The following is a 27254-nucleotide window of genomic DNA, read 5'->3' as shown; positions in this document are numbered from 1 at the left end:
TAGAGTCGAAATTATGAGAAAAAAAGAATTATGAGATAAATAAGTGAAAATTAAGAGACAATAAAGTCGAACTTTTGAGATAGAAAGTGGACTTTATGTCAGAAATGTAATAAATATTACATAAATTCTGAGATAAAGGTCAAAATTATGAGATGAAACGTCAAAGTTATGAGCTAAAAAGTCAAAGTTATGAGATCCAAAGTTGAAATTTTGATAGAAAGTCAAAATTATAAGATAAAAAAGTCAAAATTATGAGATAAAAGTCAAAATCTTGAGAAAGAAAGTCAACATTATGAAATCAAAAGTCAAAGTCATGAGATCAAAAGTTGAAATTCTGAGAAAGACGACATTTACAGTAAAATGGTTAAATAAAAAAAATATGAAATAAAAAGTCAAAATTACGACATAAAGAATCAAAATTATGAGATGGAAAGTAAAGAAATGAACTAATTATTTCGATCTCATTATCATGACTTACCATGGGACTATCTTTTTCTCTTTTTTTTCTTTAAGTGGCAGAAATGGGCTTCCATAGCTTCCGAATAATTAAAATCATCCAGTCAGAACATTCAAAATTAAAAACAACAAATCTCCTACATATCGCCAGGTGTTTAAATGCAGCCTGTAGATGTGTTTTAGGAGAGAAATGCTATTTTGGTTTTAACATTCTTTTCATTATTTACCCATAATCATTATCATACACAGCGTTCAGGTAGTTTTATGCTTCAAAGATTCAGATTTATTTGAATGTGATTTGTACTTACACATCTCAATAGTTAAACACTTTCTTTAACAAACAGATGAAACAATACACATCACATGACCCAGGTTCTCTCAGGCTCAGCACCACCTGGAGGCAGGGATGCTGAGATCTTATGAGTTCATCACTGAAACATTTAAATACAACCGCAGTACAATACAATATTAAATTCATTAAAAATAAACATCAGAATCAAATGAGTAGAATAAAAAGGAATGAATGCAGAAAAGACGGAGACAACCTGCATCAAAAGTTAAACTTCCATCTTGAGGAGATCAAGTCCCTCAGTGAAAAATGCTCCATCGTATTATTATCAGCACATTGTTCAAGGTTGCTCATCAATGTCTGTTGTATAATTTAAGTTGAGAGAGTTCCCTTTGAATTCAGGCGGAGACTTCACGTTACTCAGGACAGTCAGCTGTAGTCTCTGTGTGCAGGGAGCTGATGTGCTGGAGCAGCTGGTCGCAGTACAGAGGACTCCGCTGCGTGTCTCTCACTGCCTCCACCTCCCTCTTCAGAAGAGCCAGGTGGACTGAGCTGCCTTTCTTCAGGACCTCTGGACACACATAGACACAAATCAGATGTGAAACCAAACCCGAAGACACAAAAGAGACAGTACGTCAAGATGTGAAGATATGTTTCTACAGTAGTCCAAAATGGACAAACAAAATACTGAATGGCCTTTAGTGGTTTTTTCCCCTGTTTTTAGCAGCCAGGGTGAGGTGATGGGTTTTCAGGGCGACATAGTCTTCGGCCTCACTACTGGTTGCCGCTAAATCCTACACACTGGACCTTAAATATACCAAAACTATTGTGTGTACCCCTTTTCTCAGACTTTCAATGATTTGTTCCCTAATCAAAAAACATTGTCTGTATAGTTCTTCAAAGTCATTTTATCTTGCAAACATGTTCACAAATAGTTAAATTTTAGTATCAACCAAACTTACAACTTCCTGAAGTCGCCCTTGTTTACCAATCAACTCCCTGATGATGACGAGACACCAGGATAGTCTGGCACATAACCCCCCTCATCAAACACAACAATATATTTTTACACGTTGGTTTTTCTTCCGGATTTAAGCAACAACATGTGACCTCCTGGAGGAAGATGGCGTCCGACCCCAAAGCGTCAGTATTTGACCATCTGGGGATGAGACTCAACAATAAACTACATTTCTCCAGAAGGTTACATTCTGACGCTGACTGGATACAACATGTTCGTTAGTTGTCCAAGCTAGCTGTTTCCAGTCTGTTGTGTTAAGCTACGTCAGCTATTGATCTTCTCATTTAACTCTATAAAAGAAGGGCAGTAAGCTTATTTCTCAAACTATTTCTTTGAGTTTAATTCTTCAGGGGAAATTTAAGATCTACTTAAGCTGGTAAGTATCTAAGCTCGTGATCTTCAGTTTATTTATGCCTGCTTTGATTCCTTTTTTTAAAATCTTCTTCCATGTTTACCTCACGTTTATTTCAGAGTAGTTTCTCTAAAAGTCAAACGCTCACCATAGATCTTAAGTGTGTAGTTTCTAACATGAGGTATAAAGGTAGACAGATACACTATCCTGCCATGTTTTCTGTAGCAGAGTCAAAAAGCAGTCAGTACACCAGTAGATGGCAGTGATGAACTGGACTACATCAACTCTGCAACTCAAACACTGTGTGCAAATGTCCTTTCCTTCCACTAGGAGGCGATAATTCTCCGTTCAAATCCTTTCCCCCCCATAGTTCCCACAGCTTTTGCTGATTTTCAGAGGTATATTGAATTACTTGAATTGCTGTCAATGGGTAAATGCTTCGGAAACCACAATGCAGAAGTGCTGCTCCAGTGGTGACATGCCGTCACTCCGGATGAGTTAGCTCATGTAAACTCCTCATCTGATACCCGCCTTTGTTCTTCAAGGAGATCCAGGGGATTTTTAGCTTTTGTGTATACTGCACTGAGCTGGGAGGGAGGTGGGGTGCTGAGACTTTGAATTAAAAGGAGAACAATGATGACTTGTGAGAAGTGATTTATACCCGTGCCAAGACTCTATGTGATTGAGCAGGTAGCAGCCGTGCTGCCAGGACGGTGGGATTATCAGGGTGGAGGACTGGAGGGGTGAGAGACGGAGGGATGATGGGAGCGGAGGAGGGTGGCGGTGCTGTCCATCATGCTGTCAGGACACGCCGCAGACATCAAGCCACTTCACAGATATGCGTTTGAAATCCAAGAAGCATAAGAATGGGATCAACTATTAAAGGAACAAAGAAAGATGGAGAGGAGGAACGAGAGCGGGGAGGGGGGAAAAAGAGCGCTTCAAACAGAGCCGTGCATGAGAGTGAAGAATGCTTCCACATTTGCGGCACAGGCGGTTCTGGGTGCTGTCAGATACAGACGATCACTCAGCGAGATGTGAGGTCATCTCGTTTCACAAAGAGACTCCGAGTTGTCTCTGATTCCACTGTACTTCTTAGGGATCACTGTTTGAAGAACTGGGCTAAACTCAATGGCTCATACTTGTATCTTTACACTGTGTGGGGTAGATATACATTTCCAACATATTCAGGCTTGATATTGATAGATTACTATCAATTGTATCCATTCCTCTCCCTCAAACAACAAATCCTACGAAAATATCCAAACTAACGATGTGTCTCTTAATACTTCTTGACTTCCTCTGCCGTCTGTCGCCATCTTCCTTATTTAATAGTGGAGTATTTCCATTTTATGCTACTTAATACTTCCTCTCCACTACTTTTTTTCTGATAAATGTAGTTACTAGAAACTTTGCAGGTTCAGATAATTCAGTGTTTGTAGGTTTGTAGGGCGGGACATTGTGTGCAAAGATGCTGCAACAGAGCCAAAGTAGCACATTTCTTAAATTAGTTATTTTAGCTGCAATCTGACAGAAAAATCACAGATTCAATCGGAAATTGCTGAATATCAACCCTGATAATCAGCCATGCCAAAGGACAGCTCAGAAAGATGACAGGAAATGGGATGAGAGAGAGGGTAACAGATCTGATTCGAATCCTGGGCCACTATGCCGAGGCCGAAGCCTCTGTACACATCTACATCTTTAGAGATTAGCGTCGTCTGTAAATCCCAACTACATTCTTGCGTCTCAAGTTGCTAATTGTAAAATACATCTGGCAAATGGAAGAGGAAGTCTTTGCATACGTAACTGCTGGCTACAGCAGAAGCTCTGAAACATTAGTTCTTGAACAGCTGATGGGTGTTGTTGAAACTGATTGTTGGAGATGATTTTCAGTTGTGACTTTGGTGCTGGTCTTTGCATTTACAGCAGCAGCATGGTGTATGCTGGATGTAACCCAGTGCAACAGTTTGGTTCATTGATGGTATTTCGGTTTGGTGTTTCAACACTGATGGAGGTCTATGTCACGATACATCAGGCTTTGGCCTACAGACATCACTTGTCAGGAGGATCAATTCAGTTTCAGTTTTGGTCTTTTCATGGGAGGAAGAAAAAAAATATATCTCCAGACTTTTCCTGTAACTAGTATCAGTGCTGATGCGTAACTAATTTCCAGAGGAGAGTTAAAGATAAATCACTGTTTCTTATCCAGCAGCAAATAAATTCTCAAAAATGATCCTTTTCATGTTTACACTGGAGTATACACCATTACAGTGTAGTTTTTCAAAGAGAATCCTGAACTACGAGAAATACAGACATCCCAGGACCGTTTGTACAGTATGTGGGTGAAGGCTGATTTATAAAGTTGAATTACATGTGGTCCGCCTTCTGCGTGCAATGTCACAGACACTTTGTAACCAGTGGCAACAACAAAAATGCTTTTTCAGTGCTAAATTCATGGTATGGCTGCATCTGGTGTGTGTGAATGCCTTTTCCTCCCCCCCACCCCTTTCTCCAGCCTCTCGTCGCTGGCTAAGGCATCAGCGTTCACCTGCGTCCTGTCAGAACTAATGACAGCTAACATTCATGCGAGTGGGAGAGAGTGAAAGTCCAGAGCAGCTGAGCCTCGGCTACACACTCGGACTTTCCACGTCGATAAAAGGCAGCCGTGAAGCTATAGGCTCTCGCAGAAAACGCTGGGTATGGAGGACGGGCAGATAAAAGATGGAGAGATTAAGCGGGATGCGTGTGAGGACAGATGTGGAAAGGTGGTGCAGGGAAGGGCTGCCCATGTGGTTGTCATTAGAGGCAGAGATTTGCCACACAAACAGCCCAGTGTACCCCAGGTGTACTGGCAGGGCTCAAATATCAACCTGTGAAGTGTCTCTCAGGAGGGTGCTTATCTCCCTCTGGATCTTGTGTTTCACTCTTGAGGGCCACCTCCAAGTCCGGCCCCTGAGGGTTTACTCTGGCAGGGGGGGGGAATTGCCGGAGCTGTGATGAATTGTGTGGACAAGAAGGATCACGGAGAGCTTTTGAAATAAAGGACGGGAAGGAATCTGCTGGCAGCGTGCCAGACAATAATCTAGTGTTTGATAGAGGATACCCCCTAATTCTTCTCATCCTTCTGCGAGTGTGTCTGACTCAGCAGGCTGGTCTGCAGATCATCACACTCACATTCACCATCTTTACTATCTGTCAGATAATCAAGCTCTTTTTCATCACGTATCATCAGCACTATGATATTTTTTGTATCACTCTTCTATCTATCTTCTATTAAAATCCTGATCATGTGACATTTGATGGGGTCCATCTCGAGAAGATGTGTACATCACCTCATTATAATGTTGTTTTGTGACACATTTTACCTTCATTGCAAATGGCCGATCATATTTTAATTAATTGTGCAGCCCTAAGCAGGACGTGTGCATATCCTCTTGCTGAGACCTCACCATCAAAAAGCTACCAACACTCCATCCTCATTTCTGAGGGTGGAGGTTCAAACACCCCACCCAGTCTCACCGAGCACTCGTCCCTGCACTGAGCCGTCGGGGTCGTCCAGGTGCAGGAGGAGCTGCTGGAAGAGGAGCTGTAGATGAGGAGCGTAGACCTCAGGGTTGTAGTCTCCGGTCAGGCTGGACAGCCACAGCCCGAGGGCCTGAAGGGCGACGCCGCGCACCTCCTCACTGCTGTCGTCCAGGCGCTTCAGCAGCTCTGACGCCAACGTGATCATTGATTCACAGAAGACCAAAAAAAAATCTTCTGTTAAGTTTGCAGCTGAGTTGTTCACTTGATTTGACACTTGAGTGTGGACACTTCATAATAGCAATAATGGCACTATTCTTTGATAATGTTATATGCAATTGTGTGGAATCAATCTAAATAAAAGTAGTGCAAAATGTGTGTGTGTTTTTCAATTACCGGGGCAGATCTTATTGAGGGCCTCAGGGTGCAGACTGGTTCCTATGAGTGTGAGTATGTTGGACAGAGAACGACAAGCAAACAGTCTGGCCATCTGAGAGTCTTCTTCCAGAGCCGACAACACCAGGGGACTCAGCTTCTCCTCCAGACACAGCAGCTGCACATGGGAAATAGATGCTCAAAGTCTGCCCAGATGTTCAATACAATTCAAAATCACTCAAGGAGACATTGGGGTGGAATCTACTTTCTAGGCAAATCGCAGAGATCCTGACTTTGAATGTCCTCTTACTTCTGTTTCCAAACTTAACTTGCAGATGGCCGGTACATGAACACAGCGGCCGACTCAGGATGTTTGAGGGGCAGGGGTGAAAATGACAAAAAGAGCATCAACTGTATACGGAGGGGCACCAGTGTGCAGAAAGGGCACTTCAACACGTTTTGTCCACTAGATAGGCACCCTAGAGGACTCTTTATCATGGGTCCACCCCGAGTCCACCAGTGCATGAACATACCAACAAAGAGATGTATCTAACTAGATAGCTATACTGTTTGGACCAATTATTTCACATGGCTCTTCCTTGGGTGACGTTTTGTAAATAATGCAACATGAGTTATAGCTATAGCAGCATGATGGATGAAGAGCTTGTGCCATTAAGGAACTATCTTTAATGCAATACTTTGTATTAATGGTGAAAACTGATAAATTCATAGTTTACAAGATATTTCGAAATTGAGAAATAAGATTGCAATTTAGATTCAAGATCTGTGATTGAGATGACATAGATTATGATATTTCTTTGTCCAAATCACCCACCTCTAAAGAGACAAATGTCTGATTTCTGTTTCTGTTTAGTTTCTCATAAAGATTTCCACGACGGTGAATTACCACCTGAAGCATGACAGATTCACATCAGGTCTGGATCAGTTTGTACAGACACATGGGCACGGAGCCCAACTTCAGAAGTCCAGCGAAGACCGATGTTTTCATCACACCAACAGATGTACAAAAGAGGAAATGGACAAACAAGGTGAGGCTGAGCACACTGAGTCACAGGCCAAGAGGTGATGGCTAAAACCTCTGTCACGTCGTCTGTTTGCTATCGAAACAGTGCAGGAGAAACAGTAAAAATAATAAAAAAAAGGAACACTCTCCTATTTAGTCACCGCTTTTCCAGGCTTTTCCGTTTGGGTGCCATTAGATAGTTTAAAGTTCGATCACACACACCCACACCCACGCTCACGTTGTCCCCCAGCTGTTTGCTCTGCCTTGTAGTTAAAGACGTGTGAATAGAAGAGGTGTGCGAGCCGGTTTCGACTGGTCACTCTGTGCACGCGATGGCAAACACTGCCAGATGAGCGCGTGTGTGTGAGCACACATACTGTAACTGGGCACATGCTCCGACAGGCAGGTGCAAGGGCATGTCCCGGTGATAGTTCGTACCTATAACAAGGGCCCAGAACAGCGGAGGCATTGTTCCTCAGGGACAAAGGTATGTGAACCCGCTTGCCCCCACGTACACCTGCTACCTGACGTGGCCAACTCTTTCAGCCAAGGAGAGAAAGATGGCGGATGATATATTTTCCTAAATGGCCAAGTGGGACCATCTATTTTGATGTGAAATGAGCAAAACAGAGAATTTGAAGTAGATGTCAGCTCCTGGTGGGTTAAAAGAATTCACTACCACATCTTTTCCTTTACAGCTGAGTCAATAGGAAGCGTTTCTGCAGACTGGAGATCAGGAGTTTGTAGTACTGGAGACCCTTCATATCCAGTAATCGCTTCCGACGCTTATGGGTCCCTTTTGCACAGGTGGAGATGTAACAACTGTGTGTCATGTGTGCCTTTGTGCAGATGTAATTTCTGTGTGTGCGTTTGTGTGTACCTGTCCAGGAGTGATGGCCCCTCCATGCAGCAGGGCCAGCAGACAGCTGAGGGCGGAGGTGCGGGCGGCAGCGGCAGTGCGGCCCGCGTGCCACACCAGGTTGGGAAGCAAGATGTCGCACAGGAACCTCTCCGCCTCTTCTTGGAAATGCCTGGAAGGAGGCAGAGAGTAAAAATATGGAGACACAACAGAAGCAGCAAACAGAACAAAGGTCATTTTCCCACACTTGTTTTCAGGCAGTGGAAGAAATGCACGAGGCGAGGAGCACAAAATCTGGGCGTCCTCCACCAGCTCTGGTGGCTGCCTCTGTAGCCTCTGGCCATCCAGCTGGTGTCACAACAACTTGTCATGATGTTTGCTGAAATGTGCTGTAGTGACTCAGTGCCAGTAGAGGGAGACTGTGGGCCACTCAAACAGCCGGTACTGTCCTGCTGCCTTCGTTCATTCATCTTGACAGGTGTTGAAAGCTCATCATGAATGACGCCAGGGAATGGAAAGACAGATTTCCACATGACAGGGATGATTTCCAAAGAACAGAAGAGTGGGACTTTAGTTTTCACTTGTATTTCTGTGCACCAGACAGATGAGAATTGCCAGGGAATTTTGACTGTACACCACATGGGTCTCTACACAGTAGAGCCGTGTTTCCTAAATGGTCACAAAGCAGCTGCAGAGTGAACAACTCGCTTTCTCTCCCAGCACCACGCAGCAGAAAATCTACATCTTACAAGTAATGAATTTGTCGTCAAGTAGGACGTATGTCAGCAAAATCGTTTTCTGATCTCATCATGTACGTAATGACTAAACTAAATCAGTTATTAAAGTTTGTGTTTGACACATGTAAAGATTTTGGTCTCATGTATGGTGTAACGCAGGAATACAGTTCAATCCTTCAACAAGTTAAAGGTGCACTATGTAGTTTTGGGAATGACATTTTAATCAGAAGAGAAAGATCTTCATTGACTGCACTTTTTATGCTTAAACTGAATAAATAAACTGACCTTAAAAGGACAACACAATTACATACCGTTTTACTTTGTTTATACTTGGCGGACCCTGCCACCTTTCTAGCTTCAAACGGTGTTCTGGGGGCCTTTTTCCTCATGATTACCTCATTAATATTGTAAATATTAAAATTCTGAATTTGAATTTCTTTTCCAACACATAGTGCCCCTTTAAATTTAATTCCTTTTTAATGTTACAGAGAATGCAATTTAATAACCTTTTCATGGCCAAGCTGAGCAAAAGGTGAAAGTATCAAAAAATGGACTAGAAGGGATGATATGGAATAGAAAATAATTACATCATATTTTTTCAGTACTTCGCAGCAGTATATTTTTGAAATTCTCGCCGACACAAAATTATGATTCAAGTTTTTGCTACAATCAGCACTTGCCCTTGATGACAGGACTAGCTTCCTTGCCACTGGCAATGAAACGCCACTAAAATGGATTAAATAGCCTCCTGCAGCACCATCCACTGTCCAATATTTTGATTATAGGTGAATAACGTCTACCTACAGGCCTGCAATCAGATACAAAAACTTTTTATAACTAACATTAGTGCCTTTGGCAAGCAAGAAAAACTTTTAAATACCCTCTAAGGCATATTTTTTGCAGAAATGCTTCTTAAGACCTGCAGGTTGACACGTCATCATTTTGACAGGCGTTACAGACAATTTGAAGAATCTAGGAAAAGCCTGACACAAAGGAAAACACATTTGAAATAAGAGGAAGATCTCTCTCCGATAGTTTGCTTTGAAAGTTGAAATAAAGCCTAAAAGATGGATGCTGTTTGCACATCCCTTGTTAGTGGCTCATGATTTTGGTTTGCCACATCCAGGGAGAGAAAGGATGAACTTTCATTTCTCACACATCACCTTCTACTTAAGTTTCACATCCAGCTTTCTGATTACAGCACACAAATCCACATGAAACAAAACATGTTGTGTGTGTGTGTGTGTGCGTGTGTGGATGAAAGGCACTTACATGTGCACCACTTTCCCTTTCTGCTTGTTCTATGGCGGAGCTGTCATTATGTCATTTTGGTTAGAGAACAAAGAGAAGAGGTTTTCTCTATGACTATCATTGTCCTCTTGATGACATATAGCGTGTGTGTGTTTGCGTGTGTGTGTGTGTGTGTGTGCAAAGATCAGGCCATAAATCATGAATGGAGGCATAAGATGAGCATGAATGGAAATATTATGGCAGACCGCACAGCCCAACGCACTGTAAGTTAACATTTTGTTTGAAACCTTTTGAAGGTGCAACATGATTTCTGTCTCCTGACGGTCCTGTGATTACCGGAGATATGGCTGAGGAATGAGAGGAGCAGTTAGCAGCACAGGTGGCCGCGCTGGGAACGGAGAAGAGACAGAGGCGTCTTTTGTCTCATAGGCACATTTATGGATAAAATAATCTGACGAAAGCTGAAAGCAGAGTTCCAATTTCGACTTTTTTGGCAAAAGTTGGCAGAATGTTTTGGCTTCAGAACACTTCCTGTTGTTTATGCAACATTTGTCAACGGTATCATTTCATCTTGTGTTCTTTACACTGCTGCCAAGCAACATCTCAATGCACAAAGATTACAAGTCTATCCCTCAGATTAACCAATCCTTCCAACCTTTATGGACCTCGTCACACGCTGCACAGACGTCTCCACGGCCGAGGTCTGTCTGTGTGATCGACAGCAGCAGCTGCCATGATCGCTGCGACCCGGAGAGGGCCTCAGGCTTAATGCATTCCCGCAAATTAGAGTTCTGAGCCGGGGCTGAAGGATGCACAGCTGAGGGCTCGGGAAGGGGACCCTGGATGTTGAGGGGGGTGCTGTAGAGAGGAAGCACCCGCGAACAGGAGCTCCTCTCTGGGTGTCAGACATCCCTCCTATCCTTCTCATTCATCAGTCAATAACCATTCACTGGTGTTAAAAGTTGCTGAGGAGCTCGCATGTTGGGGAGTGATTAGCTAATATGAGTTGGTCTCTCAGGGAGTATCATACTTCATTTCTGAAGTATTTGGCTGTAAAGACATGACTGTTCCTGAATCAGCCGCAAGTCCTAAAGAAGCTGATGGGGTTATAATGTCCTCATGGGAAAGCTCACCATTGTGTTTTTGTGTGTGTGTTTCTAATCATGGTCCCTTGTGGGCAGGGTGCTAATTTGCAGGTTGATGTGAAGCAGAGTCTAAGAATATGAGATGTGCTGCTCACGATGGCTTGGAAAACCTAAACTAGACAACCCAGACAAGTGTAAAGCTTAGTGTCAAGACATGCAGTGATTCAATTAGGGAAAATTAACATTTAATAGCCTCTCTTTCACAGAAACAATTCCTTCTTAAGTTTGGTTTAATAAGATCATTTCCGCTGTGTGTTTGTGAACTGAGCTGTGAATGTGTGTGTGTAGTGGGTGCGCTTATGTCCCTCTCACCCCTGGGAATCCAATGTGTTGGTCGCATCCAGTAGCAATTTAGCAAGCATCGTGAAGACACTCATCCTCATCTCTGGGTCTTTGTCTGGTTTGAGGGAGCAGCGAAGCAGAGGCATCAACTGACTCACAAACTCACCGATCACTGGACCTGTAACACACACAGACAATTACTAAAACATTTTTTCGGCTTTATTGGACAGTTTACAGTGCAGATATAGGCAGCAAGTATGAGGAGAAAATGTGGAATTAAATGCAACACAGTTGCCCAGCCAGAATCAAACCAGGCGGTGGTGGTGTGGTGTTTGAACAGTTTGTAATTTCTGCTGCTGGGGGTCTCACAATCTCAAAGATGAAAACAGAAGACATGGGACAAATTCCAATTCAGCCCCTAATCCCTCCCATCACCACTTTCACTCAGTTTGTGCGTTCGTGTGGAGGCATCGCCACATCAGGTGTCATACCAAGCCCTCCAACACAGAGATTACATCGATGCAGGCATACAAACCACTCCTCCCAGGTGTAGCAGCTCTTTGTGTCTGTGATGGAGGAAACACCACATACAGTTGTATTACTCCATACAGACATTTGACAGAGTGCACGACAGAATAAGAGGTTGAACATGCCGTTAGGGAAACATTACACGTGTTGATTTGATTTGACTTGATTGCCTGTGTTGTGTATTTTCAGCGACTGTGGAAACAATTGGAGGACCTAATCAGATTAAGAATGGCGAATGAAAAATTGTCAATAAAAAGTTAGTTTTAAATTATTCAATTAATAATGTTACTTTCACAAGCTTACTATGACATTAGAATAAGCCTTGGATCTTCAGTTACCACTCATTTTCAGCCTTACCACTAAACTTATTCTTAAAATCACCAGTTTTCCATTTCTTGAGAGAAGCTACTGTCATTCATGAATTTTCTTAATTCTTCTTTGTCGGGACCAACTGTTTAATGGAAAACAAGAAAAGCTCCCACCGGACAGACTTGAGACATTTTTTATGTTTAGCACTGACCCGAGGGCTCGAGTTATTGAGACCTCAGTGGACTGACGAGACAGTGACACAGAGCTCAGAGGAAATGAGACATAAAAAAGGTCTTTGTGTGACAGATAGTTTCTATACAAGAGTCTGTAACAGGAAAAATGAGAAACTCACAGTGCAAGCATTCCCAGTTAGACTCATGTCCCCACACACCCTCACACAAACAGTCTGACTGCATGTTTACAGAGCTATATATAGTAATCTCTGTCTGTGTGTGTGTGTGTGTGTAATGAGTGATAAGTGTCCGTGCCCTGTTTGGACTCTGAATCGTACAGACGTGAGAGGAGACGGAGGAAATCCTGAGACCGCCCCGAGGGTGGCGGCAAACGTCATGAAAAGATATGGGAAAACAGAGACGGAGAGACGTATTTCATCCAGCGGGAATGTGTGAATCAAATGGGTGTGTCATTTAACCAGAGGTGCTTGAGATGTCTGCAGCACATTGACCCCGGATTTAACAGGCGATAGGAAGTTTCACGACACCAATAGAGACATTTTTAATGCCAGCTGTGGAACAAAAGCCTGTCAGGAGGATATGAGAGGGCAATAATCATTCCCGTCTCCGACAAACACAGACGGAGCGCTGCGAAGAGCTGATGAGCAAGCGAAATGACCAATTCTCAGTTGTCAAATTAACTACCGTCAATTGTTCAGCAGAGGGGCCGATTTCCCCGAATCATGTGCACATCAAACAACACAGCCACACGCTGTCTGCCCATAATAAAGTCCTTGTGTCCTGTTAATAGACTAAAGATAAACTGAGGGAAGCTTGGAGCAGCATTCAACATGCACATATAAAACACTCATACACACAGCTTCAAAGTGGCCTTGATCCCAGGGAAGGTCAAGAGCAGGCGGCTGTGGTGCCGTTTGATGTTGTGACCTGCATGGAGATCACTGAGTGGACTGGTCAGTTAGCCATGGGAGTGTGTGTGAAAGCCTGTGTGTGTGTGTGTGTGTATATGGGTGGGGGGATTAGAGGGGTACCCAACCACCCAGTCAATTACAAAGAGAGGGGAGGGAGGGGAGGAGGGAGGGAGGGAGGAGATGGAGATGAAAGTGTGGCACACAGAGGTGCTGATGATGGAGGATTATATGGTATTGAGGGAGGGTGAGGTAAAGTCTCAGCACCAAAGACAGGGTCACAGCTTTTTAACCCACTACACCACCCACACACACACAATCACACACACACACATAAGCATGGACTAACCCCAATAGAGAAGTCTGAGACACACTGGCTGCCTGACAAACTGAGGTAAAGACAGGGATTTACAAAAGTCAGTAAGCCACCCGGTGCTAATGACAGTCTTTTTCTGTGTGGGTGTGTTCGACCATGAGCCTGTCTGCTTGGGCAACAGAATATAATGACAAATATTTCACTATGTTTCCGAGTGAGGGTCAGTGATGGACATCTGTCTCTGACATCAACAATGGAACAGGACACATCCAGTGGAGCGTCAAGCAATTAATCATACAGGATGTAACCTAAACCTCTGCGTCATTTGACAGCCTTCATATCTATCAAGCGGTGCTGACAATTTCTCCGACCACTGTTGACACACATGTCCAACTTTTGATACATGCGTAGCTCTCAGGATGATTTTCGGGGTGCAGTGGAAACTCTTATGGCGATCATGTCTGCACGTGCAAATTGATCGCTTTAGTTTAAGCGTATGATAATAATTTAACAAATATTTTAATGCAAATTGGCCAAGTGCAATATCCAAATCACAGAAGCTGTAATTTTAGTAAATATAAATAGGTAAAATATGTAACAAAACACCATTATGATGAAGTACTATAGCACTGCAGAGATACCCTGGACGACAAACCTCGTTCTCTAGACGTGAGAAAACATGTTTGTTTAGTTTAGTTTAGCACTATGCAACTTTTTTATGGGCCTATAAACAAACAGAGACAGAGTTCTTGATATAAGGAATAGCAGTTTGCAAGAGCTAAATCCAAGCTCAGACTACAGGAGTTTAAGGCCAATTTAATCCTAATACTCTCCAATTGGAAGAGGAATCTGCTCTGGGACCTCAGTTGGTACTATTGTTCGGTCCCTGATTATCTGGTAGTGTGAGGGGTTTACAAATCAGGTCTTAAACCTCCTGAACATGAGTTTCTAGATGTACTTGAAAGTCATATGTTTACATTTGCATGTGTAAACATTAGGGGAATAACAGGCGTGTAGTTTGAGTTTTGGTGGGGTGAGATCAAAAAGAGCCCATTGCCTGTCTACAGGTCCAGCAGTTAAAGAATACGGGTTGAAAAATATGTGTTTCTGTAATGTGTTTTTTTCACTGAAAATGAAAATTGTGATGCAAAAAAGTCATTCCCACTAATCATGAATCATGTAGCAATCGTTAAATATGTCACAATACATAATGATTTTCTTTTACCTTAGCGTGCAGCCCTACATTTTTATTTTTAATATTTTAATTACGTGAATATAAAGAAATTAAATGGGCAGCATCACTATTTACTGAGTTTTATTGACTGTTTAAATACAGTACAGCTGTTTCAATCACTTTTAAAATTACTGTGCAAATGAAATTACTGTTTTTATGTGACCTGGGCATCAACTGGATGAGGGCAGCTTTAACCACAGGTGCTTTCCCGGTGTACATTTGTTTTCCGTCTCCATTACTAGCAGCTACGAGGGGTTTGAAGTTGTTTGAGCAGTAAAAAATGACTCTTTTTCCCCATCTTGATTCAATGTGTACACAGCACCAGATTCAGGTAGCCAACGGGCCAGGGAAAGAACAGTTTCATGAAAATGAAGGAAAAAGAGAAAAAAGTGACTGCAGTTTTCCATTTTTACATCCCTGAAGGAGGTTATGCTTTCACCCGTGTCAGTTTGTTGGTTGATTGGTTTGTCAGCAGGATAACACAAAAAATACAAAACAGATGTCCATGAAACTTGGATGGACGATGGGTCTCAGTCCATTAACTTTTGGTGGTGATCTAGATAAAGGGACGTAGCCAGGATTTTTTTCTCACTTTCTTTAACATTTTTTGACATTTTCATTAATTTTTCAGAGAATACTGCGTGGATCTTGATGAAAAAAAAAACAGGTGTATTTAGGTTGCTGGTATCTTTGAGTGAGTAGGAATGAAGGTGGAGGTATGCGCTCTACTGAGTGTCATTCTAGTTTTCGAATATTTTGTCATGTATGAAAAAAATCTAAAAATATTACTGTATGTGGGGTCCACTGTACTAGAAAAACAACTGATTGCAATCAATATCAGTAAGCTATTTCTATCCTTGGTACAAGACAGTCCGTGCTGCTGCTTTGACAGCTGCTGGTTTCGATCCGCTGCTTCAATGACAGATCGTGTGTGAACAGGATGAACGGCTTGACGCTTGAAATATGATGGAACGTGTGTCTGAACAGGTTGAGGAAAGAACGGCTTCACAACCCACACCATGGAGTAATGTTGGATAAAACATGCTATACATTAAACAATCTCACCTACTTGCTGAGGTGAAATGGACCCACAGAGCATGTAGAGACTGATGACTGATGTAGTGATTTTCTCATCATTAACAGCTCATTTGACAAGCCAATTTCTCAAAAAAAAAAAAAACTTACCGTATTTCTTCAACCATTACTGTGTCTCTATATCTGCAAATTCCAGCACCTGCTGTATAATTTGGCAATGTCTTGTACATATTCAGGCTTCACTTCTCACCTGATTGTATGACTATGATATGCAGTTGGAGTCTCTGTGGGGAGTAACTGCACCAGGTGTTGACAGAGGCAGACAGCCAGTACAGCAGCTGGCCCATATGTTGTCTATAGAGCTCCGTCACTGAGTCGAGGCCCTGCACCTTACACAAGAACTGTGCACTCTCCAAGGCCTGAGGTAGAGAGAGGGATAGGTGGAGCAAAATGATGTCGACACATGTTTTAACTTGCAACCTTTTTAACATTTTACATTTAACAAAGAGACAGAGACGAGTGGGCGGGGGGGTGAGCTTAATGAGGAGTGGATGAGAAAAAGCGAAAAAGCAGAGGGTATTGTGCTCGAGTTCAACAGTTACAGCTGTTTTCTTATAATTTCAGGAATTCTTCAGGTCAGGCTCACACGAGAGGAACCAAACGCATCATGTGAAACCATGGGAAGAACAACACTGCAGACATGACAAGGTCTTACACATAAAACCACTTAGAAACAAAAACTCCCGACAGATACACAGGATGTCAGAAAGGCACAGGAACTGACACACACACACTCATACGAATACACACACGAACACACACACCAATAAAGCTGAGCTGAGAGGAAAAGGGCAGGAATGAGAGATAGGAGAGTAAATAATTAGCTGACTCTTTAGGGCAGGGGAACTGACCTTAAGGGCACTTCATAGTTCCCTTCATAGTCCCTCAGGGATGGACGGGGACAGAGACAATGTCCGAGTCACGGATCGGCCCCTTCAGAAGAGAGCTAGACAACCCTGAGCTGTCCGCTGATGGGAAAGATGTGCCCCCTTTTCTGGGAAAATGAATAAAGCTTTTCCTCTGGGTCCGGGAATGCCCAAGGCCATTCTCACCCTCCCTTTCTGTTTCTTAATCCTTCTCATCTCTTCTCTAACTCCCTGTTGCTCCCTGTCTGGACATATACACTGATGCAGACAGACTTAACACAAACACACACACACAAACACACTCTCGTGGCCCATGTGGTGTCTGCTTCGCATCGGTGCCAATTCCTTCCCGCTCCTCTTCCCTGTCATTACCCTCCTAAGGCGACGAGCAGCTCGGCGACACGCCGGCCTCAGACACTGTTGGCTTGTCACTGTTCCTGTTTGTCCCTTTGCATTTTGAGGATGACCACAACATGGAAGTTGTTGCTTGCACATCACTTGGCAGTTGTGGCCTGAGGAGGCGGTATGGAGCCACAGATGGGCCCGGGCTGATGACACACACCTGCTAGGAAACACAAGTCGCCTCTCCGAATCTGTTTTTTCTTTTCTTTTCTACATTTCTGTCTCTCTCTCTTTATCTCCACCTTTCACCCGCCTCCTTTCACCCAGGACTGGATTTAAAGTTCCACTCCAAAGGTGCAATTTCAGCTCCCCTGGTTAAGTGGGTAATTATACTGTTGGTCATGCCCACTTTGAACTTACTCACATACCTCAAATAGCTCTCCAACTTCATAAAACCTGCTTACCTTTCTAATAAAAAAGGATGGAAAGACTAAAATTGAAGGGGAAAAGGAGTAAAAAACAAAAAAGTGCCATTTAAAGAAGAAATTAAAGAATTACACAGGTGAGGTGACAAGCGATGACAGAGCTGCAGAGAGCATGTACAGACGAGTGAAAAACTGAAGTAAAACTGCATTAATGAGTGGAGAAACATAACAAACAGTGGGTCTGTTATACTGTGGGGGTCATTCTGCCAAATCAATACCAAGTTGTTCAGAGTGATCACTTAATTTCTATGATTAATATCTTTTGGATGAATTCCACAGACTTGTAGAATCAATGACAAGAGGCGTTGAAGCCGCTCTGGTGGTACATAGGACACTTTATGCTGTTTTTTACTTTAATTTTTCGCCCTTCTGAACCTGGGACTGCATCTTCCCACTTTTATTCTCTCACCTTTTCGCTGAGACATGGCTCGGTCGAGAGGCTCTGGACGGTGACCAGCACCTGCAGCAGCTGCAGACTTATTGAGCCACAGTCTGACTCACACTGACGCAACAGGACATCCACGCAGGCCAACAACTGCTCCAAGTACATAACCTGGGAAAGAGGGAGAAGTATTGTAAGGTTCTGTCTTGTCTGGTTTAGAGCAGATGTGAGAAGGACTTGAATGTTTTCCCTGTCTACCGATGAACCTCTAAATCTCCTTTTTCTGCAGTGTCCCCACTTTCTTTACGTCACACTCACTCTCGTGGCAACTCTGCTTTTCAACCAAATACCTGCCTCCTTATCGTAACCACCCAGGCCCCATGGCGATTCTCCGAATGAGAACTTTCCATCTCTAGACATGCGTGTGTGTCTGTGTGTGTGCGTCCGTGAGATTGCTGTCACTTGTCAGGCAGTGTTGTGGTGGTGAGCTCATGTTTAGACAAAGACCTGCGGCTCAGGCTAATTTCTGTGCCATCACTGGGATCACGGCCTCTTTTCCTGTTTTCTCGCAGCCTGTCATTAGCGCTGGATGGGGTAGGAGGGGGGACAGCGGGGCAGGGGCGACGGTGTGAGTGTGTGTGAGCGAGAGAAAGAGAGCAAGAGTGTGTGTGTGTTTTTGTACGTGGAGGGTTTAGAGCGGGAAAAGCGCCCTCCAGGTGTTTGCTTTGGTCCGGCGATGAGGAGCTGGCTGGTGGTGAGGTGGGACTCGAATGCGTGTGAGCGATGAAACCTCCTTGTTTGCTCCCTCACTGAAAACACACATTTGCTCAGTGAGCTTGCAGACAAATGCCAGAGCTCGATCACTAGGGGGCGCACTATCTTTTCACAAACTTCAGTAGCTATTGTGCAGCAGAGCTTGGCATTAATTTGGAAAGAAAACAAGTGTTAAGCCAAGAAAAGATGCTCAGAGGGTTAAAGAAGAAGCCAGGGCTTGTGAGGAGGAAGGAGAGCCGAGGGACTTCCAGTCTGCGAGAAACATGAGCAAATGTTTTATTTTGCAATAGAGTATTGAGCATACACTGGAAAATATGTATCTTGAGATCAGGGTGTCAGTTAAGATTGTAAACACATTTTCCGGAGGCAGTCTGATGCTAAACTAAACTTCCACGCAGCCCTGAACAACCTGATTCAAAACACTGCACAGTGCCCTCCTGTTTGAATGTGTTCACGCAGTCATTGATAGGGGGAAATCCCTGCTCGTAACCGAGCCACTCACTAGCACATAAACACAGCAGGAGCTCCAGGGAGGCAGTAGTGGAAATAACGTGACAAACACAAACATTAGCCTCCCCATTCACGGCAAGCACATTATACATGCCCAGAAAACAACCATTAGGGCCGGCCGAGGGAGAGAAAGAGGGAGAGCGGAAAAAGTGGTGCGATGTAATGACTAGTTTGGACACCTGGAGCCGGGCGAGATACACCTGGTTTCATTGGCCTGGGCACGCTCCGGGGGCCTTGTTACGCAGTGTGTGCATCTGTCCACCACTGGATACATCAATTACACACACATCTCGACTCCACTTTAAGGAGCCATACCAAGCGACGGATTCCTATCCAGTGGGAGAGCCCACCCCCGACAGATACTAATGTTGCTACGGCAACAGGAAAACAAACACTGGCGACTCATGGGATGCAGACCCCTCGCACTCAGGTAAAGTTTGCTATCCTGCCTTTCTTCTCCTCTCTTCATCTGTCGCTCAGTAGAGCGGGGAGCGGTATGTAGCTGTCATTCACGACAAAGGGCAGCGTGCTGATGTATGGCGGCACGTTTGTGTATTCAGCAGAACACCAGTCGAGAAGTCCCGAGATGAAAAGACGCGGAGCCACAAGCCTGCTTGTAAATATGCCTAATGCTAATTCACTGTCAGCCCCCTCTTTATGCTTTTCTTCCTCTCTGTTGGAGCCGTCGTAACCAATTTGCTCCAGCCCTGCAGATGTTGTGATGCCCCTGTCACCATGACAAGCCACAGCGATGCTCAGCTGTGTGTGGTGTGTGTGATGATGGAGATTTGTTAATCCTCTATGGAATACCCCTTTAAAAAGAAACCAATATGGCAAACACCGCATTTAAGCAACACAAGGCACCTCAGAACACGGCGGCTTCTCTAACCACCGGCTCGCCTTTCATCTTCCTTCAAAACCTTGACATCATCTTCAGTTTACGACCAATATTTTTATTTTTCGCTGAGCATCTGTCATTTATTTTTGCAAGCTGTCTTTTTCCCCGACCAAAATAAAGAAAAGAAAACAGCAACTTGAAAGAGCCGGCGAGGTTAAGTTGCGCAGCAGTATCATATATCAGCTTCCAGATCTTCAGCATGTTCCCCCAAACTCCCCACGGGGCCATGCCGTTCCCCCTGCCTCTGTTCACTTTGAAGATTATTTATATTTCATTTCTTACAGGCTTCATTTTGTCCAAGTCAAACTTCACTTTTTCTTTCCCTCTGCTTCTGCTCTAAGTGGCACATAACTCTCTCCAGTTGGACCCAAACGCACATATCTTTAGAGTTCTTAAGATACATTATTTTCAAAAAGTCAAATAAAATATGAGCCTACTATTTGTCTTCATAGTTAGTGTGTCTGCAGGCAATGAAGCCATTATCAAATACAAGTAAATCAGCCCCGTTTGAAGGATTTGAGGGCCCACCAACACTTTAGATTAAGCAAATGTACGGTGAGTGAGTGCATAATATTCTAAGTTAGCGTTTCAGCACAGAGAGAAAGAGGGATGCAGGTGCTCCTGTCTCAAGTGGTGTTATTTACAGCTACATGGTGCTCTGGCCCCGCTCCCCTGCTATGAACCCTGCCTGTTGTTGGAGAATTTTGCAGGTGCTTTGTCTGGTCGAGCTCTCGAATCACAACGCTCTGTGCTTTGCCCTCAGAAACAGAGATAGACGGAGAAACAGACAGAGAGGAAGCAGAGGTCTGCCTCCATCTGTGCGACAATGTGTGACCGTCCCGTCCTGTTAGTTCTTTCTCTGGTTGACCCCTGCCGGATAGCGACGAGGGAGGACAGACGGGGGTCAGCTTCCCTCCCCATTTATCACCGGCCTTGACCAGGCAGGCTTTGAAATTTCAGGGATTCTTTTAACGCTGTGGTTGGACCGCAGTCGGGCACTACACATGGCCATAAAAAAAACAAAGGCTATGTGCTGCCTCGTCTGCTCAGAGGGGTCAGAGTAGCCATGCAGGGGTCACGTGAAATTAGTGGATTTTTGTTATTATTATCCCAGGAAGGAAATTCTTGCAGGCCTCACTGGGAGGGGGATGGGGTCAGGGGTATAGGTGAGTCGGTAGTGCGGCAGGATCAGAAAATAGCCCTCTGCCAGACAACTGTTATTTTGATTCTGAAAGGGAAACATATTTGGTGCAAGAGGAAAGGAAGCGGGGAAGAGTCTGCTCCGGACTTGATGGGATTTTTCCACCGGTGGACTGTTATTTGTAGAGAAACTGAAAAGACTTTTTTTTTTAAAGTCACTTCTGCTCTGTAAAAAAAAAGATACTTGCAGCGTTGAGTTCACAGTTGCGTGTGAGCGCAGCCATTCTGATCATCGACTTGAAATGTTAGATTTGAAAAACACCACATGGCCGGACTGTCACTTCAGCAAGGTCAACGTTTTTGAGAATCACTCAACAGCAAACCCGCTGAACTCCCCATGTACAGTAGCGCTATTGAAGACTCTTAAAGACGCTTCAACTAAAGCCCTTTCAAGAGATGTGGCATCTTATCACGAAACCTGTTTCCATAAGGGACAAATTAGGCACGAAATATACAGTGTGACTGCCGCGCTGGCACTGCCAAAAATAAGAGTGTTGAGGTAGACGGGGGAGAGGAGAAAATGACCTTCTATGACACTGCCAAGATCACCTAACAAGACTGGAAAAGAAAAACAGCTGGTGCACACAGATCAGGAAGGAAAATCAAGACATGGCAACATATGAGGGCAGAGAAAATCTGGCAGAGCTGTCATCAAAACAAGTCAGACTTTAATGTTTTAATTTAAACAGCAACGCTTTTCCCTTCCAGAGGAGCTACTGCTCTACTGAAGCTACTCAGTTAACAACAGTAGAAGGATGTGGTTGTACTGGGTTTTAATGGAGTCGGTGGCAAAGAGAGGTAAATAAGTTAAAAACAACCACAACCAAATCCTGACCTGTTGATATTCCTGGCAGACGTCGGGCTGGGCCAGCGTGTTGGCGATCTCTTCGAGATGTGGCTTAAGGAGGGCTTTGGGGCAGCCTCCCAGCACTGCAGACAGCACCATGAGAGGAGCCCAGGGGCCAGAGGAAGAGGAGGATGTCGTCACATGATTCAGCAACAGCTTGAGGAAGGCGACAGGAGGGACAAAGGTCCCTAACAGTTTAGCAGCTGCCAGGCACTAGATTTGGATACAGAAAGAGGGAGGAAGAGAGTGGAGAGAGAAACGGAGGCATAAGGGAGCATAAAGGAGGATGAGAACAACAGGAAGTGCTTTTTTCAATCTGCCACACATCAAAGATCTAAAGAAACAGGTGCATCCCAAGTCCTTGAGCCCTGCTCGGCCCAGTCACGCCGAGGACAGTCACTGAAAACGCTGATGTGATGTGTCCTGAAATCAATTTGTTGGGTAACAACGGAAATATCACAAAACAATTCAATTCTCAATTCCACACTGATATAAAAAGCGGAAATACAGTATGACAACATCCAGCGAATCTGACGATTAAACTCTCTGAGACTCACGTTGTTGACCACGTCCCTCTCTGTGTCAGTGCAGGCCCGGTAGAGGGTGGCCAGGAGGGGCTGCAGATGCTGGGTGCTGTAGTCCTCGGCGTGGAGCAGCAGCACAGACAGCAGCTGAGATGTTCTGACCCGTGTGGCCACCAGCCAGTCGGTCACGTCGTGGGTAATGGCCGGCACCAGCCTGCCCAGGTTTCTCACCACCAGCTCTCTGCAGCCAAGCCCTGGACGCTCCACTGGAGGAGAAAATGAAGAACATTTAACTTTGCACACTCTTCCACTAATAAGATATCAGATATCACAAAGTAATTGATTTTCAATAAAGGAAGCACCCAGCACCATGTGTGTGAATTTAAAAATGTTATATTTTCCAGCTTTATTACACCTTTGTTGGGCTCCAACTATTTCCATCACTCTCACCTGTATTGTAATGAACTATCTGAACACTAAGAAACTGCATTTACCAGACAATAAATATTACCCATTTATAGATTTTTAAATGTCTTCTAACTGGTTCCAACTCATCACATTTTTTACGATTAAGATGTCCTCACAAGGGACTTGTCAGAGCAAGTGAAATACGTTCTCAAATACATTTCAAATCCAGCGTCCCTCTCGCTTTCTCTGCCCCACCTTATTCTTCTTCTCCTATAGGCACACTAATGAGTGAGGAAGAGAGGACTAAAGGAAGACAGAGATAAATCAGAGAAACACAGCAGGACAAGACAAAACAAGCCCGGTCTCTGGTCGTGTTTCACTGTCTGACAGTGACCTCTTCACACTGGGAGGCCCGGCAGATTTATGATGGCAAGTAAGAGAAAGACAAAGACTGAGAGAGAGAGAGAGAGAGAGAGAGAGAGAGAGAGAGCCCTCTTCCTTTCTTTCCTGTCCCCAGGCATAGCCTGTATTCATCCACACTGCCACATGTGTAGCTATGGGACACCTATAGGAGCTTCAACCAAAAGCACAGGAACTGTACCTCTGACACACTTAGCCTGGCTCACGATGGGTGACCATGTTCAGGTTCACTCTTCCAGCCCCAAGGCAGACACTTATCTTTCCAAGCCCGTGCCTGCCCTGAAAACTAAGCTGTCACACTGTACATAACTTTTTTACTGTATGTTTTAACCCTGGACAGCTGTGATAAAAAGAGATGATTTGATGGAGCAAGGTGTACTGATTATATTCACATTCAAATTTACATTTGACCTGTGTGGCATGCATTTTATAATGCATGGGGAGGGATGAGTGGAGCAAACACACCTCTAAACTTTCCTCTAAAATTCAGACACCATTACCAGGATTTCATTTATATTGATCCTAAAACGATGATATAATCTTACAGGATGTAGGAAATACTGAGCTGATTTGAGCGTGATCTTAAACTGGATCATGCCAAGCTTATTTATTATATCTATTTATTTATCAGCCAGGTTCAACATACAGTTTCTTCCACACAGCCATGTTCAAAAATAGCAACAATAGATACTACCACCCTATCGTGCACTCTCTTAACTCTCCTACAGGGGTTTGTGGTATGTGTGTGAGTCATATGTTGTTCCTTGGGAACCACAAACACCCAGGCTTTTATTGGATTTGTGTATATTTCTCAGGTTGGGAGATTACATTTAATAGCATTTCTGATTCAAAGTTGCACTTTAAAAACTAGGAACTTTTGGAGCCTTTAGATGAGGAAGTAAAAATTTAATTAAATTTAATAAAAAATGCACATTGAGCACTGATGTCAGCATTGCACAGTGCACACAGAATACTAACAGGACTTCTCTTTGCAACTGATAAAGCTGATAGTGTCATAACCAAATCAAACAACTCGGTAGAAGAAAACAATCCCAACTGTGACTGACCTCCTGGTGGGTAGAAGGGAGGTGGGGTGAGAAGAAAGTCCATCTTGTCCTTGATGTCTTCCTCATTCTCCTTCTCCCACTGGGCGCCTACCTGCTTCCATAAATCAGCTGCCAACAGTCTACAGAAGAATGATATTATTATTATTATTATTATTATTATTATTATAATATCATGCCTTGTAGCTCACATGTATGTTTTAAAAATTAGGGTGATGTTTCCCTTGTGAGAAATTTGAAAAAATATAAGCATCCAAACCTGAGGAACATGTAGTATATGATATGTTATTGTGTTTAATTGAATTATGAAGCAAACAGTAAAATATGCCATGTCCACTTTTACCTTATTTCTGGGATCTCATCCGTGATACTGCTCAGCAGGAGTGGGATGAGTTTGTGGAAATAGGAGTATCTGTCTCTCATGTGAAGTAGCCAATCACCAACAACAACAGTCACAGCTTTTCTCACCTGGAACAAAAGAGAGCAAGTTAGAGAAAGCAGAACTGAGCCTGTTTCACGCAAAAAGAAACAATATGCTGTGATTTTGAGGACAAGGGAAGGCCCTGGAAGCCCTGGAATAAGCAGTAACCTGTGGTGAGTCGTCGAACAGTCTCTGTGCCAGGTGAGACAGTACGTCGTCCACGTTTTTCCCTGTGCCGTGCTGAATGACAGCCCCGGTGGCTTCGATGACAGACACTCGTACCCGGGAGTGCTGATGAGAAATCGTCTGCATGAGAGGCTTGACCAGACTCTCAGCCTGCATGTGAAAGTGCTCTGTAAAGAAAGAGGTGAAATGCACTTCAGTCCATTCAGTTCAATTACTGTAGAGCTGAGTGACACCTATTTCGCTTTTTGTTACGCCTTCAGTGTGTTGTATAAGTTTGTGAATTTAAAAGGTCTTGCAAGTTAAAAAGTCCACTCAACGCCAACAGAAGCTCCTCTTTCCCACAGAAAACACTGCTCCTGAAACGCCTCGTCAGTAGTTGACATCACATTATGTCACCATGTCACAAATTTGCATAATTTACACCAATATTCAAGCTGAAAACACAATAGAGCTGACCAGACACACAGTGAGCAGTGCTGGCTCAGGCGTATGTGAGCTGACCAATCAGAGCAGACTGGAAATTCAGGAGTGGGGTCTTAAAGAGGCAGGAGCTAAAACTGCAGCACTGGTCAGTATGAGAAAACTGATGTGTTTTTGAGTATTGAAGTATGCAAACATATTCTAGTACGAACCCCCCCCAAAAAAATTATGAACATTTAAATGAGCATAATTAATAATTACATTAATAATATTGATAAATGAGACTGGATACATCCTGTCCATGCTTTCCAAAAAGACATAGCTTGGGGTGACTGACACTTTTTAATCAGGGCCTCTCAGCTTTCTGGTGAAGAATCTCAGGCAAGCCAAATACTGTTCAAAGAAATGACTGGAGTCAAGGACATTATTTAGGGATTAGTCAATTGACAGGTAATTAATTACTCAACCAGCAGTCCCATCCATCTTAGAGGTTGCAACACATTCCTCTTTTGCCTCATCAGGCATCTGCAAATTATTCAGACTGAGGAAACACAAAATGGTTGACCTGTCATAAATCATAGACATTTGCAACTGGTGACAGCAGGTCAAAAGCTGATTGCTGGCAAGGATGAGAACTACTGGAGTGTTTGATTAATGGGAAAAATATTTGAGAGATGACTGTTTAAATGTACTGGCTGCAGCCCTGGAGACAGCTGAAGGAAGGAAAACTACTGGAATTCATTCAAACATTATTCTTTATAAGTAATGCTGTTCATTTTTTTCAGGACAGACACAATACCTTCATGTATCCCTGAAATACACAGCCCCATTACCCTCTTTAGTGTAAGTGTTAAGTGAGGGCAGGCAGGAAAGCGAACTTTTCTATCGCAAACATGTCTGCCTGCCTCGAAACCATGGCAACAGACTTCATCTACAACGACAACACAAGTTTTCACGAACCTGGCACACTCTTAGCAAAGTTTACTGTGCATTTGCAGCTTTCTCTTTTGACATCTGGGAATGGGTCGACGATGGTTCTCTGCAATATGTTCATCATTTCGTTCAGATACGGCGCTAAATGCTTCCCGCACACCTCCACCGCAAGAGTCAACATCTCCATGGCCGACAGCCGAAGCTCCTCCGCCGGCTCCAGGATGTCTTTCTCTCCGAGCCTCTGTGCCAGACAGGGCATGAGATAAGGCAGTGGCTCCTCTGGTTTGGGGACGCAACGGATAAACTCGGTTAATGTCGCTATGGCGGTTTCTCTGCATCTTTCCATCGGGTCTGACAGACATTTGAGGAGAGGCTTGAGGAGGGCGGAGAAAACCTCCTGTAAGACGCCGCTGGAAAGTCCTTTATCCACTGTCTCCTTCTTGATCAGCTCAATAGCTCTCTTTCTTGTCGACTTGTTGTCTTCGTTTAGACAGTTTAAATGTCGGGCGAGTCCTCTCAAAACTTCAGAGGAAGCGTGCTCGTCTCCAGCCGCCATCGCTGCCATCTTGACAGTCGTTATGGCAACCCGCAGCTGCACGACAAACAAACGGCTGCTTTACGATAGCTTCCGATTCAAACTCTCAAACTTTATTCGCAATAACAAACTTCACTCTCGC

At 43.9% G+C, this 27254-nt stretch overlaps 1 protein-coding gene across 1 annotated transcript; it reads right to left on the bottom strand.

The window, feature by feature from the left end:
* Window positions 1–713: 713 nt before the first annotated feature.
* On the bottom strand, window positions 714–27254 carry dnaaf5 (dynein axonemal assembly factor 5). The gene is made up of 13 exons (XM_084372489.1): window positions 26605–27254; window positions 25207–25391; window positions 24961–25085; window positions 24621–24739; window positions 22759–22991; window positions 22190–22414; window positions 18000–18143; window positions 16088–16256; window positions 11344–11491; window positions 7920–8070; window positions 6037–6193; window positions 5638–5829; window positions 714–1316 (listed from the first exon to the last, which is right to left on the bottom strand). Exons 1-13 carry the CDS (start codon window positions 27140–27142, stop codon window positions 1162–1164), a joined length of 2541 nt encoding a protein of 846 aa, XP_084228615.1. The 5' UTR covers window positions 27143–27254; the 3' UTR covers window positions 714–1161.

This window comes from Pagrus pagrus, assembly GCF_965226575.1.
Source record: "Pagrus pagrus genome assembly, chromosome: 13".
In the NCBI taxonomy this organism is placed as follows: domain Eukaryota; kingdom Metazoa; phylum Chordata; class Actinopteri; order Spariformes; family Sparidae; genus Pagrus; species Pagrus pagrus.
This window is presented reverse-complemented; position numbering and strand designations above follow the sequence as displayed.

Coding starts and splice junctions, on each gene's coding strand:
- dnaaf5 (XM_084372489.1), bottom strand. CDS start 27,142: ATGGCAGCGATGGCGGCTGGAGACGAGCACGCTTCCTCTGAAGTTTTG. Junction 11,492..16,087: donor TATCATAGTCATACAATCAG/GTGAGAAGTGAA, acceptor TGTGTGTTACAG/GTCCAGTGATCGGTGAGTTT. Junction 8,071..11,343: donor AACACATTGGATTCCCAGGG/GTGAGAGGGACA, acceptor GCCTCCTTCCAG/GCATTTCCAAGAAGAGGCGG.